The sequence below is a fragment of the Eublepharis macularius genome, chromosome 1 (assembly GCF_028583425.1).
Source record: "Eublepharis macularius isolate TG4126 chromosome 1, MPM_Emac_v1.0, whole genome shotgun sequence".
NCBI lineage: Eukaryota > Metazoa > Chordata > Lepidosauria > Squamata > Eublepharidae > Eublepharis > Eublepharis macularius.
In genome coordinates this window covers 149,722,507-149,738,414 of record NC_072790.1, presented here as the reverse complement: position 1 = coordinate 149,738,414, position 15,908 = coordinate 149,722,507, and the positions used below count along the sequence as shown (strand labels likewise).

The window sequence follows — 15,908 nt, the reverse complement described above, 5'->3', positions numbered from 1 at the left end:
TTAGGAAGAACTTCCTGACACAGCAGTTCCTTAGTGCGACAGTGGGTTCGCATTGGGACAGAGGTAATGGGTTATCCTTGGAGGTATTTAAAAAGAGGGTAGATGGCCACTTGACTGCAATGATTCTATGACTTAATATGAATGTACTTAGAGGGGATAAGCTGGTGCTATGTTTTCATGGTCCTTTCTTACATGCCCAGGGAAATGCCAATTGCCACTTTGGGGTCAGGAAGGAATTTTTCTCCAGGCCAGATTGGTGAGGTATCCTGGAGATTTTTTTACCTTCCTTTGGGCATAGAGCAGGGGTCACTGGGGAAGGTGAAGGGGGGAAATAGCTGTGAATTTCTGCAATGACTGAATTAGATGACCCATGAGGTACCTTCTAGCTCTGTTTCTATGACTGAAAGAGTCACAGTAGCATTATAGAATATCACGAAAACGAAAGTAATAAATACGGAGGAACTGCACACTTAAGGTTGCCAATGAAAAAATTGAAAAAGTTAAAAGCTTTTCTATTCTTCAGCTAAATTAGCTACAACCAAGAAATCGGGAGAGATTGAGACTGGGGAGGGCAGCCCCGAAGGAATTAAAAAAAAATCCTTAAGGATAAGTAAGTATCACTTGGGATCGAGATAAACATAATTTTATCCCTCATTTATAGATGTGAAAGTTGAACAATGAAGAACGCTGGCAGAAAGAAATTGATTCATTTGAAATGTGCTGGAGGAGAGTTATACAGATACCATGACAGCCAAAAAGAGACATAAGTGGGATTTTTATTTTTAAAAATTGTTTATATCATGAGAAGACAAGGAGACTCGCTAGGAAAGATGCCAGGAAATGTCGAAGGCAGAAAGAAAACAGGAAGATCCGATATGAGATGAGCAGGGCCGTCAATGATAGTAGTATTCGGTGTTGTTAATCCATGTGTGTATGAAATACCGTCAAATCGCAGCCCACTTACGTTGACCCTGAGGTTTTCAAAGCAACAAACGTTCACAGGTGGCTTAGCATTGCCCATTAATTCAACGGGTCGCCATAAGCCGGAAGGGACATAACGCGTACACATGCACATTCTCCCCCCTCCTTTTCTAGTCTCTGCTGAACATCCAGCCTCATAAAGAGCCTTCAGATTCAAAACGAATCTTCTGCGGTACCCCTGCGGGCGAGCTCTGTTTTCAAAGCCGACGTGACTCCCCCAACGTACATAAAGAGAGGTCAGAAAGCGGGGAAAGGCGTTATTGACACACGCGCCATGCACACAGGCAGGCCCCTCATAAACTGGCCCAGTAAGATGACGCAAGCGCAGAATCAGAGCGTGCTGGACTTCTTTTGTTTTTTTTTTCCCCTTGGGCGCTCAGACAAAAATAATGCACTCGTTGTCGCGATCTGATGACGTATATGGCGGTGGGCGGGGCCCTTCTCTGCTGCGCCCGCTCCAAGGTGCTTGCGAAGCGTGAGGCGGCCGAGAAAACGGCGGTAGCTCCGCGGCGGATTGGGGGGCAGGATGATGGTGGGCAGGACAAGCGCCATCGCCGCGGGCCTTTGCGGGGCCCTCTTCATCGGCTACTGCATCTATTTTGACCGCAAGAGGAGGAGCGATCCTAATTTCAAGAACCGGCTGCGGGAACGTGAGTCACTTGGCTGCCCTCCTCGTGGTTGAGGCGCTTGCTGGATTCCCCCCGAGCTTGCTCGCTCTCCCCGCGCCACCCTTTAACCGTCGCAGACTTTTGATGGCACGTGACAGCCGCGCTTTCCTTCCCTTTAGCTAGTGGGGAAGGGACAGGGGTCGTAGCGCAGGGAAGTCCCGCCCTTGCTTTCCCTGCTCTCGGGACGCCTCTGAGAGGAAAGTGAGGGGACTGCACCGAAGGGCCGTTTTCTTCTGAGAGTGACTCCTGTAAATAGGGTTAATGTTCCCCTCAGAACATGAATGGAAATTAGGGGAAGTCTCAGGCTTACACGTCTTCTGTGTTCATATCGTTGGGTATTGGCATGCTTCTCCCCCCGCCCGTAGTGGCTTCTAACATTTTTTTCCTGCTCGCCCATTAAATCCTCTCGGTAGAATCTCTAGAAAAGAGCAAGAGTCCAGTAGTACTGATAAGACTAATTTGTGGTAGGGTATCAGCTTTTGTGAGTCGCAGCTCACTTCTTCAGATACAACTAGAATGTAGGATCTCTGTGACTGAGGTAGGTTAGGACGAGGGAGAGTGACTGGTCACCCACACACTGAGCTTCTGTAACATTGCTGGGATTTGAACTCAGCCCCCTAGATCCTAGTTGAATACTCTTATCACTCTGTTGGCTGCTGGCGTCAAGAGTTTATCTAATTCCTTTGTTTCATTTATCATCAAAGATCCCCTTTCTCATCTAGGCCCCCATCCAACCCCAATTTGTTTGGATGAATGTGTATGTGTAGTGTGTTTATTACTGTGTACACACAGTGGTAAAAGCAGTGCATGCAGATGCTTACCACATTTGAGACTATATTATATAAACTTAAGTATGTATAAAAATTGTATGAAATGTTTAAAGTTTTAAGTGTCTTAATCAATAATCTAAAATGACCCCCCTCCCCCAGTTCCAGAGGCTAAATTAGCCTGTTTACCTCAGCGGTATTCAGATACTAGGAATAAACTATAGTTTGAGACAAGCACAAACCTCATTTGTCAACCTTGCATGTTCCTATCCCCTTTTCCTTCCTCTTGAGCCCAGAGCTACATTTGAAGACATCTTGATTTCAGAAGCCCTCATTCTGATCATAGAATCATAGGGTTAGAAGGTACTTCTAGGGTCGTCTAGTCCAACTCCCTGCACAACGTAGGAAATTCACAACTTACCCCCCCACACACATGCACACACACTGCCCCGGTGACCCCTGCTCCATGCCCAGAAGATGGCAAAACACCTCCAAGATCCCTAACCAAAATGGCCTATGGAAAATTGCTACCTGACCTCCGGTGGTGATAGGCATTACCCTGGGCATGTAAGAAGGCCGCGAGAACTAAGCACTGCAGTCTGAACTCAGGTACTTGCTGTTTGGTTTTTCTCCAGGAACTGAAATTCTAAGCCATAGTTTAATGCTGGTTTAGGGTCTTGATTACCAATAAAGAAGCAAGCTTCAGTCTGTTGCAGTGCTCACATTCACATACTGGAACAAACGTTTTGTGTACAAGGGGAGGGGGGAGGCGTTAAACCAAGTTTGTGCTTGTCTCAAACTCCTGTTTTTTGCGAGTAGCCATGTTGGTCTGTAGTAGATCAGGAAGATTCAGGTCCAGTACCACCTTAAAAACCAACAAGATTTTCTGAGTATAAGCTTTTGAGAGTCAAAGCTTCCATCATCATCGTTTGTGATTTTTGAATAAGAGGTTTAGTTTATGCTTACAGTGGTCCAAATATGTGTTGAAATTCAGCCTTTTCAAAGAGTAGGGTGAAATGTCTTCCACTGTGACTTTGATGTTCCTCTATGTATAGTATTTCTAGTAGGAAGAGATAAAGTGTGCATTCTCAAACCCTCCTGGTATTGTTGCTATTACAACTTCCAGGATAAGGATGAATGCAAAAGAAAAATGTAGAGCCATCCAAAATGCAGAATATTCTGTTATTGTTCTGCATTATTTCACATCTGCAACAGGAACATGCATGCAATTATAGTAATATAATACATTCTTTTTGAGTTTATGATTGTAACAATTTGTAAGCCAGTCTTCAGTAGCCACTTTCTGGTCTAGAGGCTTATCTGAGCAATGTAAATATTAAAATTGGCAGTATTCTAAACCTTTCATTCATAATCATTTATAGATTGCTTCTTAATGAGATGTAAAAGAAATTTGCAGATAATTCATCTACCATCGTTTATCATTGCCATGCCATGCCTGAACACATCAAGTCAAGATTTAGGAGCCAGCTCCATCCGCTCAACCAGTACTTAAAATGGAATGATACAGCTATGAGGTTTCAGTAACACAAAATAATTTATGCTGATCTTTTTAATGTTGAAATGAAATACTATCCAACATTTCACAGTTGAAAACAGGAACACACTTTTAATACCCCTGTTTTTTTAAAGATCATTGATTATGCCCCCTCCATTATTATTCTGCTGAAGGTTGTATACCACCTACTATATATTATATTAATTTGCTCTGCAGTAGGTTTGTGACGAGACCCAAGTGTGTGTTGGCTCTCTTGTTTAAAGGTATGTGCGTTCAAAATGTACCAGTAACAGTTAATCATCAGGCCATGCATTATATACAGAGTTAGCATTCACATGCCTGCATTTATATGCATAAAGTCCCAAACCAAAATGCAGATTAAAATTCTGTAGAATCTAGAGAAGAGCTAAACTTTGAAGAATTGCCTCTTTAAACATGTTAATAAGCCATCTTTTAAAAGGTAAAGATACAAACTAGTTGAAGAGTGTGTCTCTTAAAAGGACAAGGACATAGAAGGGAAGATGATCAGTTTTAACTACACTGCTTTCATTTGACTCCGTGGAAAGGGCACTGAGCACAAGCAGAAACAATCTGGGGCAAGATGACACAGGAGGAGGCAGAACCAGGCTAACTTGGGCTTCCTGGCTCACCTCCACCGGCCACCAGAGGCTCGACCAGTGCTTCCAGACCTTTCTTCCATGGAGGAATCCCTAAATTAATTTTTCAAATCCTGAGGAACTCCTACCTATGAAAATGTTTACAGGCCAGAAAAAGTTGGTGGTGGAAAGCACAATTCAGTTACTGCTGAATTATTGTCATTTGTATTGTCTGTGCTCTGTAAAGATATGAAACACAGACACAATACAACTAAATATAACCTGAATAATTGTGATATTTTGAGGGATATTTGAGATTTTTCACCACATTTTAAAAAAATATTTTATTTGTTCTGCAATTTCTTGTAGAATTCTAGAGTTCTCTGGAACCCTGGGCTAGATTGTTGTTTCCTTGCTGCCCAGGAGAGCTCTGATCAGCGTTGGGTGGAGTTGGCTGTAGCAGGCAGCTGTGGCCCAGAGTTAGAAGAGCAAGCCATCTCCTTTCCCAGTTTTGCCTCTTGGTAGCTTTCTCCAGGCTCCTGCCTGGCCAGCTCTGCCTGCATCAAGGCAGGGACAGTATCCATTCTGCCAAACACCTATCTGACCGTGTACTACCGTGAAAGCATCCACCCTCCTCTGCCCTCCAAACTGCTATTTGAAGGCTTGCCAGTCATGCCTCTACTTTTGCAGGGCAAAGGAGGAAGCAGTGGTGCTGCAGCTGATGGAAATGAGGATGGCGATGGCTGCACTAGAGAGGGCATTATCGTTTGGGTTTTGCCCTTGCATGGCCTTTTACAGCTATAGCTTGGTGTTAGTGATTGTATTTATTTATGTGGGTGGGTGGAAATTTGTCCGGCACCGTCAATAGTGAATTTCACAATGTGCAACCAGTGGTTTTCTTACTCACCCGTCAACTTTGGATGCAAGTAACATGATTGAAAAATCAATAAGTCCTTATCAAGTGCAAATCTGTTGCTTATTATATAATATATAAATTGAAAGTGTGTGGTGTGTTACCCACAGGAAGGAAGAAACAGAAGCTTGCCAAAGAAAGAGCAGGACTTTCAAAGGTATTAATAGTTTGTTGTATTTAGTTTAATTTTTACATTGCTGTATAATTGATGGGATGAGAGAATTCTCTTAAAAATGGGCTTTGATTGAATGTACTATACTTGCAACTTTTCCAGTAAGGACTTTGAATTGTTTCTCCCTCTCTCTCCCTTTTTTTGGAAATGAAATAGTGCCAGATGTAGTTCATTTCTGTAACAATTTTGAGTACTTATAACCTGATCAAAATGATCGGGAGCATTTTTGCCTTGTCTATATTTAAACATTTGACTCTGACGATGAAATTTTAATTTTTCTAGTTAAGCGTTTTGTTCTTCATTTATAAAATGAAGTGATCTCCTTGAAGCTTGTAAATATTTCTCCGTACTGCATTTAAAATTATGTATAGGGATTGCTGTGACTTTTAAATGGCTGACTGGATAAATATCTCTGTTACAGTTACCAGATCTAAAAGATGCTGAAGCAATTCAGAAGTTCTTCCTTGAAGAGATACAACTTGGAGAGGAATTACTAGCTCAAGGTTGTTGCAAATCTCTCTAAAATAGGGGGACAAGAAAAGGCGTCGAAATACAGTTTTTGAAATGACTGCCTGGGAAATTGTCATCTGAATGAAACTAAAAATCTGCTTTAAATCTGTTTCTAAGTTACTATCAACTATATCTTGAATCATTCATAGCATGTAATCCGGCCACTCTGCACAGCAAAGTAGAAGAACAATTTAAGTTGAAGGAATGCTTCAGACTTCACTGAGCAGAGTGGCGGAATACAAGTGTCTGCTCTTTCTAGACTATTAGAAATAGTGTTGGCGAGTGCCCTCAAGTCACAGCTGACTTCTGGCTACACCTGGTGGGGATTTCATGGCAAGAGACTAACATAGGTGGTTTGCTATTGCCTTCCGCTGCAACCTTGGTCTTCACTGGAGGTCTCCCATCCAATTACTAACCAAGGCCTGCCCCACTTAGCTTCTGAGATCTGATAAAATTAGACTCACTTGGGTATCCAGGTCAGGGTATTAGAAATTGTACAACTTGCATATTATTCCATGGAACACACAACATTAGGAAGACCAGCTTTTGTGTGAGAAATATCTGGTAATGAGGCTACTATTTACCTGCATAAAGTTGCTTTATTGGTGTATTTCTTTTAAAGGAACAGGATTTGCCTTTACAATTTCAAGTATAGTTATTTATTAAACTATTTATACTCCTTTCACCCTCTCAAATGATAGCTCAAGGTAAAAGCCAAATTCAGGGAGAATCACACCCATACATTAAAGCAGGAGTTCCCAACCTTTTTGAGCCTATGAGCAAATTTGGAGTTGTGACGCAGTGTAAGTGAGCATAGCAACAAAATGGCTGCCTCAGGAGGTGGAGACAGCCACAGAATGGCTGCTACAGCTTAACTTCAGTCACACAGTGAAGATCCTTGTGCTATGGAAACAGCTTTTGCCAAAGCAATGTTTTAAAAAATCTACATAGCCAATCAAATCTCTAATGGCCAATAAGAAGTCATGTTTGGCAAAAGCCCCACCTGGTCCCACCCAGAGGAGGGCACCAGAGGAGAAATTGGCAGGCGCAATGGTACCCAGAGGCACCACATTGGAGATCCCTGAATTAAAGCATAAGTACAAAGATCAGAAATTCATAAAATGGCCCTAAACACCTCTCTGTCACATGCACATGTGTGCAATCCTCTATTTCATATCAGTTGCCCTCAAAATCTCTGTAAAGTGCTGAAACTCTTCCTAATCAGGAATACTCCTGACAGAGGACAGTTGGGGTAGTATGATCTTTACTCCAAGCAAGTAAAAGAATGGTTACACCCTGTACCAGTCTGCTTTCAGATTTCCTTCAAGGAAAACTTCACATATCACACTGCATTAGCCTATTCTCAAAGTCACAGAGATCGAATCTAGTTGGGGGGGGGCACTTTCTGCACTAAGTGCAGCTGGGAAAAATGCACTTATCACAACTGCATTAATTTGATCTTTCAACAAGAAAGCAGGACCTAATAAGAGTTCTGTTTTCTTATTTAAAATTATCAGCTTCACCACTGCCCCATGTAGGCTGGGCAAGGCAGTGCCTTCCAGAACCTCTGTCTTACTGGCCAGGATAATTCCACAGGATAGATCCCATGGTACTGAGTTGTCTACAGTAGCTTTTATATGAACATGATAGCTTTCAGATCCACACTAGTCTCAAGGCATCTTAATAGAATTAAGTGATCAACTATGTAAAAGGAAACAGACAAGATCAGGAAAGGTGCATTTTGCTTATTGGCTGTAACTGAATGCTGGCCACCAGAGCTACTCATGCAGCCTTTGTCCCAAATCAAATTGATTACAAACCTCGAAGGTTATATTTATATATTTAATATATTTTGTAATGTTTTATATTTTTAATTCATACAAAAGTGCAAGTGCTCAAATGTGATAAATATTCTACAATAAATATTTAAAATCTACAACTAATACATATTCATAAATATTCATCAAGCGTCCAATCCTTTCAGTCCACTTTGAATAATCATTTCCAATTTCCAGAGGTTTGTAATTTGTTTGAGAGTGTTCTACACTCGGAGGACCCTTCTTATTTGGCCTCGAATCAAATTGAAGCAAATCAAGGCCAAACGTGTCAACCAGGAACCCCTGGAGTTGTGCTGCCACCACTCTTTCAGTAACTTTACCTATCAGCGGTAAAGTTTGATACATGCCTATAATTAATCACTTTTCCCAATAAAGGTTGAACAATAGCCTCTTTCAGTGGCTTTGGAAAATCCCCTGCTTGAAGTTAAAAGGCAGTGTTAGTCAGAGGACTCCTTAGCTCAGGGGACCCCAATGTGGCCCTCATAGTGCTCATTGGCACTTTTCCTGGTACTTGCCAAGTGTTTTTTACAAAGTGGGCAGGACCAGGTGGGGGATTTTGCCCAACAGGGTTCCAACTGTAGATCTGATTGGCTGCGTAGATCTTTAAAAAGTTGCTCCAGCAGCAGCTGCCACCACAGTACAGATACCTTCACTGCATGACTGAAGGTGAGCTGTGCATATACAAGAAAATACTTTAAACAATATGTTCATTTAAGAAGGCATCCTCTTAAGCAGAGCTTCTGCTTGAAATGCCATTATGCATAACCATACTCCCACTCACCATCCTGTGTCAGAGTTCCCAGGTACCCTCAGACTGAAAAATGTTGGTGACCCCTGCTTTAACTTATCCCCGCATGACTTAGTCAACAAAGTGGAGCAGGGATCCAGGCTACAAAGTGGCTAACTTCACAGCTTCTAGGATCCTGTTAACCTTAATCAAGGAAACAGGAGAAAAGATAGCAATATAAATTTGACCAGACGGTACATAATAATGCTTTACTGAGGGAACATCTCAGCAAAGCAGCAACCAAAACTAATAGATTACAAAATTTTGAAACTTGGGAGTCAACAAATTCTGAATAATCTTTAAATAATAAAGCTAGATAGGGTTCAGCTAATGCAATAGCAGTGAAGAAAAAGACTTCTTTGCCATTATCACCTCATATGCCTTTGAATAAGCTGTGCTACTCTCTGTCAGATTTGGCTCAAGTCTTCCACCAGCGTAACTCTAGCAGTCTCCCAACACTCTTTGTAACAGCCAGTTTCCAACACCCCTCTCCCTCAGCGTTCTGGAAATTAAACGGCTCTGCGGGTGAACCATCCTACTTGGTTCTCTGTCTCTGAGTGAAGCAGGTGTTATGAATACCTAAGCCTTAAGTAGATCCTAACGTGCTGGGCAGCAGATGAAGCTGAAATTTCCAGGCTAGTGATCTGCCCTATGCATATATCTATATATTTAATCTCATTAAAATGTATGGAAGAAGACAGCTTTGATGGTGAGGGTTGGGTGGGTGTAAAAATGTTTGCTTATCACTGGTGCTTCCAAACCCACTTTGAAGTTTGTAGTATTTAAAGCCAATGTAATAATGTTAAAATTTTTATACAGGAGAATATGAAAAAGGGGTTGACCACTTGACAAATGCCATTGCTGTGTGTGCACAACCACAACAGTTATTACAAGTTCTACAGCAGACTCTTCCACCACCTGTTTTCCAGATGCTTCTTACTAAGCTCCCAACAATTAGCCAGGTATGAAAAGTAACTTTTACATCTTTTTCATCTTAAGTAGGTTTAGTTAAACTATCGGGCTTATTTATAGCCTGGTACATTCAGAAGTTACAGCAAATTAATGGGGGTTATGGCCCTAGAATAGATTTTAATGTATTTGGTAGCATTTAAAGGGTAGTGCTTAATTTGCTATGTTGGTAGACAGTATTGTTAGGGATGTATGCCTGCTGGAATGAAGGAAATGGTGGCTTTCTTACAGTGTGGCTTTGACATTTTTCAAGGCTGAGTAGGTTTTCCAGCAATCATGTTAAAGCAGAAATGTAGTTCTGTCTTTGGGGTGTGGGGTTTGTCTGAGGTAACATCCAAGGCCTTCAGACTGTTTTGGGTGTTATAACATCAGCATTATGCAGCAGATGTAGCTATAACTAAGTACTGTAAAAGCTTCATGGGCCATAAAGAGGGTCACAGTCTGCTCTCAAGGGGAGTATGATGTGGCCTATAGTGATGTGTAGCCTACCTCTGTTCTAGGATATTACAAAATAGTAATGAAATTGTTCTATTATTATCATTATCATTATTATTAGATTTTTAATCCGTTCTCCCCACAACTGGGCTCAGAGTGTACCACAGCATAATGATATACAAAAGATAAAAACAATGGTATCAGTTAAATTAAATTAAAACATCATAGTACAGCGCACACAATGCCTCCCCACTGTTTCTAAACAACAGGACCTGCGGGGCAGGGTGGCCATTCATCTGATGACAACCAGGAGGTACATGTTTCCACTCTCTCTCTCTCTCTCTCTCTCTCTCTCTCTCTCCCTCCCCCCCTCCCTCTCCCTCTCTCTCACCCTCTCTCTCACCCTCTGTCCCCCATACGCCTGGCTCCTGCTGGGTTCAGATCTCCAAAGACAGAGGGTTCCACCGGGTGGGTGCCAGGGCCAACAAAGCCCTGGCCCTAATCGAAGCAAGGCAAACCTCTTTGGGGCCAGGGATTGCTAGTAACTGTTTCTCTCCGAAACGGAAAATCTTTAGTTTTTCCTCAGGGTGCTTAAACCCTTAATCATCTTGGTTGCCCTCTTTTGCAATTTTTCCAGCTTTGCAATATCCTGTTAGAGATATGCCCACCAGAACTGTATACAGTATTCAAGATGAGGGCACATCATAGCTCTATACAGGGACATTATGATATTGGCCATTTTATTCTCAATCCCTTTCCTAATAATTCTCAGCATGGAGTTTGCTTTTTTCAGAATTGGCATTTTCATAAACTTACCACTATAGTTCCAAGATCTCTATCCCTCTCTGCCTCTGCCAAATATATTTAAAAGTTAGAATTTTTGTTCCAGCATGCATCAATTTGAACTTAACTACATTAAAACCTCATCTGCCACACTGCTGTTCACTTACCCAGTTTAGAGAGATCCTTTTGAAACTCTTCACGGTCTGCTTTGGTTGATCTGTTCCCCTCATCTCATCTATGGCAGTATTAGCATGGACCAAACTAGGTGCTGCCTCCCCACTTGGTCTCATGTGGGGTTCAGGTGGTCTAGGCCTTGCCTTGTGTGGCACCTCCTCTGCCTCTCCAGGCTGCCTCCCCGGCTTTGCATAGGGCTCAGGCAGACCAGGTTCAGCCCTTCTGTCATAAGGCTGGCCTGGTCCAAGTGGGGAGGCACTGGCCCACTGAGTATCATACCAGGGCTCAATGGCCAGTTCTCTCATGCTTGTCATGTAAATTAGAGTGAGAATATGTAACTGGCTCAAGGTCACCCAGTGAGTTTCCACATCAGAATGGGGGATTCAAGGTCTGAATGTGAAACTGTAACCACTTAACTACACTGGCTTTTGTGAGTGGCTAACGTTGAATAGTAGTAAGCAGTTGGCCCTGGGTAAGTCATGCAAGTGACATGGTAGCAAGTTGTCTGGTGGTTGCTGCCAGGCTTTGCCTTGATGAATTGTCCCTCAAAGGCCAGAACAGCCCTGGAAAGGGCCCTGCCCCTCCTCCTGCTTTAACTGACAGAAACCCAGCCTGGAATGCTGGCAAAACAGTTGTGATTGCTTAGCAATGGCTAATGAGGACTTCTGTTTCTTAAAGCTACATGCACTTGTATTGTCGAAGGCTTTCACGGCCGGAGAACGATGGCTGTTGTGGGTTTTCCGGGCTGTATTGCCGTGGTCTTGGCATTGTAGTTACTGACGTTTCGCCATCAGCTGTGGCTGGCATCTTCAGAGGTGTAGCACCAAAAGACAGAGATCTCTCAGTGTCCGTGACACATTTACAGTGCTTAAAATTATTAGTGTTGCTGAACTTGTTTAAATTTTCAGGAAACAGATTATTTGCTTCTGTACAACAAAAACTGCAAATGAAGCAGAGCTCTTGGAACAACCATTTATTGCCTTCTCCTACTCCCAGAAGTACTTTTCCCAGGAGACCGCCAGCAACAGCGCTAGGGATAGTATGGGAGGGGGGTATCAACAGAAATGTCCCACTCAGCCAGTACAGGAGTCCTTCCAGGGAATATCAGCTGATAGATATAAACTTGTGTGTATGTGTGAATGTGTATCTTAATGTTAGACAAACAAAATTAATTGAGCTTTAGATGTTGCTCCATTTAGAATTAATAAAGCAGAATCCTAAATCTCTACCCCATAACTGTTTAAAGATGGCTGCACATAAATAGTTCTAACCATTATTTGATATGCTTGTCAGCAGGCCTTTCCCTATATTATTTAACATTAGTTGTTCCCCTAGTCTCAGCATTGCACATTTATTTACTTCATTTATACTCTGCCTTTCTTCCTAGTGTAGATGAAAGCAGTTTACAACATTCTGCTCTCCTTCATTTTATTCTCACAACAACTTTATAAAGTAGGTTAGACTAAGACTGGCCCCAAGGTCATCCAGCGAGCTTTCATGGCAGAGTAAGGATTCAAACTGGGGTCTCCCAGATCTTAGTCAGACACTCTAAACATTAAACCACAGAGGCTCTTGAGTCAAACCTGTAAATCTAACACAAAATGTCTCGCCTAAAAGTACTGAACCATGGTCTCATAGTTAAAACTTGATCCCCAGGACCTGAATTAATCACTAATCTGTCTCAAATGTACCACCTTTGATCAAAGTGATGGACTCCTTCCCAGCTTCTGGAGCTGCTTCTTGAAACTGATTGGTAGAGATACTAGATAATCTGTTTTCAGGTCTGGTTTTGGGATGCAAATTGCCTTAATTGCCCTCATGCAATTAAGCATGAGGGCAATTAATTAATCTGTAGCATTTATAAACATGTATGCTTTATCAGCTTCAGCTGATGCATTCAGAGCTAATTTTACTTCATTTATAGCCTACTTTGCTCACTGAGACTCAAGGCAGATTACAGAATATTAAAAAAAGTAATCAGAATAATTATATTTCCCATGATGTCAGCAGTTGTGATGGAATTGACACCAGGGAATCAGAGATCTCCCCCCCCCCCATCTATGAAAAGGTACTTAAGTGACTGTTTTAATCACTTCTGTACCAAGTGCTTCCCATATCTTTGGTCCATCACCAGATTAACTGATGAATCTGTATTGCTCCCTAATGTAGTTCAAAACTCGGGAGAGCTTTTTGAATCCATTTTTGCATTGAAGAAGCTTTAACTCATGGATATATTTCCTTGCCCTGGTAAATTTCAGTACCATTTTTGCCAGCTTTTTAATTCTCTTGAATCTACCACTATAGTTTCATAAACAAGAATAACAGTTTTGAAAAGTAGCCGTATGATTCTGAGCTTGATGCAAACCAGGACATCTGGATTCATCTTTTAAGATCTTTCTCCTTCTATGCTTTCTGAGATATATGACCACAGTTTTATGTATGTTTATATCCTAAATATCAAATTAGCTTTTTTGACTGGTCAAAATTAAATTGAGCATTAATTTTGTAAACTGAGGGAGGAAAAGATTGTATTCTAGCATCTTTTGTCTCATATAACTGTCTATATCAAAGAGGCTCAGAATGGTTGGTTGTGCCTTCATGTCTGGTTTAAAATTAAAGGATTTAACTTTATTCAGATTTCCTGTTGGTTTTAATTCTGTTAATTTCAAACCATTTGATCGCAGTGGAGTAAATATTGACAGCAATGATGTTTCTAGGGATGGTTGTTGTGGGTCCGACGTGAATAATATTTAGCCGATGTTGGCTCAGTCAAATCTTAAACAATTTGATTAGAGCTTCTTGGATATTCTTCACTTCCTACCCGACTGCTGCTTTTGAAGTAGTGATGATTTTATTGGGGTAGTAGTGTGTATCGAAAATCTTTTAACTGTTACAGCTCCTTCCAGTCATACCATTCATGATATTATTCTACAGTTGTGTCAATATTTTGTTTTACAGAGAATTGTAAGTGCACAATGCTTGGCTGAAGATGATGTGGAATGAGAAATCACAGGAGGAAAGATAAGGTTTCCTTAGCCCAAAAGATGAGCATCGGGGGGTGGGGGGGGTGGATAAAGGAACAAACATAGTCATAATGGACTGTATATCACATTTAAATCTACCAAGGTTAATGTTAACTTTGAGTAGGTTGGTTTGGCTGGACTTTATTTATTATCTAGTGCAAAGTGTATTTTGATAAATCCATTTTATAAATACACCATGTTGAGTTATAAGGTACCACTAATGCCATTTATTACTAATGCTGTTGTATCATTGTACATATAAAAGAAGTAAAACTACAACATAAAATACCCCATGCTCATTTTTGAAGAACATAAAGCTAAGGCAATAAAGATTTATCTGTGCATGTGTGTTTTTATGTGTGCGTGTTTATTTGAGTATTAAAGTATAGTGGACTTGCTAGCCTGTCTCAGCATGTCTTGGAAGTTTTCCAGGATTATTTTTTTTAAAAATTAAATGTGTGAAATAATGAGTTGAAATTAAAAGCAGCAAGTCGTTAGGGTAATAAAATGTAGAACAGTATAACAATAGAACTATTATAGGTTACACGGCTAAAGTTGGAGGATCAGTTTTATGTTTTTTGTTTTTTTTTACTAACTAGTGGGTTTAACCCACAAGAAAGCACATTTGTAGCAACTTTAACAGCATGACCTATGCTCAGGAGTCTTCCTTTTCTCCTTTGCATCTCCTAGCTATTTTTTCCTCTGCCCTACAACAGGTTACTCAGCTCCCCTCCCCTCTCTGTCTTGTATCCTCATTAGCCCTTTATTTTCACACCCATTGATAACTGCTCCCCATCTGTTATAAGCCTTGTTATACATTTCATAGCATTCTTTCTTATCTCTGTATACTGCCAAAGGCATCTCTGCACTTGCTTTTAACCTTTTATCTTTGTCTGCCCCACTAGCATCTCTGCCCCTTACCCCTCAGATACTCTTAGCTTTGCACTCAAGAGCATTCATTGTTTTCTCTCTGTGCTACAGGGTTTTTTTTTTTTTTTGGTACCTCACTGCTCTTCCTTTCCTCTTTTCCTTGCCTATGTCTCTGCATTCTCTTCTCTTAATTTCCTTCTTTTTCTTTTAGTTTTTTTGTCCCTTCCACCCTCTCTTAGACTACAAATGCTTACATGCATTTGTAGAAACTCTACTCTTTTAGAAAACTTCCTTCATGTTTGTTAGCTTTCTCTTGAGGAGTTTTACTGCAATAAAGAAAACCAAACTGGTCTGACGCTGAATTTTTTGCTAAAGGTTCACACTCTAAATGGAGAGCCAGTTTGCTGTAGTGGTTAAGAGTGGCAGGACTCTAATCTGGAGATTAGAAATCCAGACTCTAATCTGGATTTCACACTCTTCTGCTTGAAACCAATTGGGTGACCTTGGGTAAATTACAGCTCTTCCGAGCTCTCTCAGCCCCACCCACCTCACAGGGTGATTGTTGTGAGAATAATAACAGCACACTTTGTAAACCGCTCTGAGTGGGCGTTAAGTTGTCCTGAAGGGCGGTATATAAATCGAATGTTGTTATTATCTGAGCAAAAATGCCTCAGGATTTTCTCTGAATAAGACTTTTTTAAAAAAAGCTTTGTAATGTGATCTAATCCAGGACTACTGTAAAAATTACATGTTAACATGTTTGTGATGAGATATTGTGCTTATCCAGATGTGTTATAAGATGACTAAAAATGTGCAGTCATCACACTAGGCAGGTAATTGTTTAAGCTTATAAAAGCTACAGAAGAACCTGAACTGAAATCTGCATAAGAATGCAGAGTGGTGACT

General features: G+C 41.1%; 1 protein-coding gene and 1 non-coding gene across 2 annotated transcripts; both read left to right on the top strand.

The window, feature by feature from the left end:
• Nucleotides 1–1,416: 1,416 nt before the first annotated feature.
• On the top strand, nucleotides 1,417–14,474 carry TOMM20 (translocase of outer mitochondrial membrane 20). Its single transcript, XM_055001361.1, has 5 exons — nucleotides 1,417–1,631; nucleotides 5,552–5,598; nucleotides 6,035–6,116; nucleotides 9,568–9,710; nucleotides 14,068–14,474. The coding sequence occupies exons 1-5, from the start codon at nucleotides 1,508–1,510 to the stop codon at nucleotides 14,110–14,112; spliced, it is 441 nt and encodes a 146-aa protein (XP_054857336.1). The 5' UTR covers nucleotides 1,417–1,507; the 3' UTR covers nucleotides 14,113–14,474.
• On the top strand, nucleotides 3,497–3,636 carry LOC129346018 (small nucleolar RNA SNORA14). Its single transcript, XR_008598681.1, has one exon. It is a non-coding gene; the product is annotated as a small nucleolar RNA SNORA14 (small nucleolar RNA).
• Nucleotides 14,475–15,908: the final 1,434 nt, after the last annotated feature.

Bases quoted from the DNA above. Each gene is read 5' to 3' on its own strand.
- TOMM20 (XM_055001361.1), top strand. From the start codon at position 1,508: ATGATGGTGGGCAGGACAAGCGCCATCGCCGCGGGCCTTTGCGGGGCC. The intron at 5,599-6,034 runs GTATTAATAGTT...TCTCTGTTACAG, and splicing joins AAAGAGCAGGACTTTCAAAG to TTACCAGATCTAAAAGATGC. The intron at 9,711-14,067 runs GTATGAAAAGTA...TTTGTTTTACAG, and splicing joins AGCTCCCAACAATTAGCCAG to AGAATTGTAAGTGCACAATG.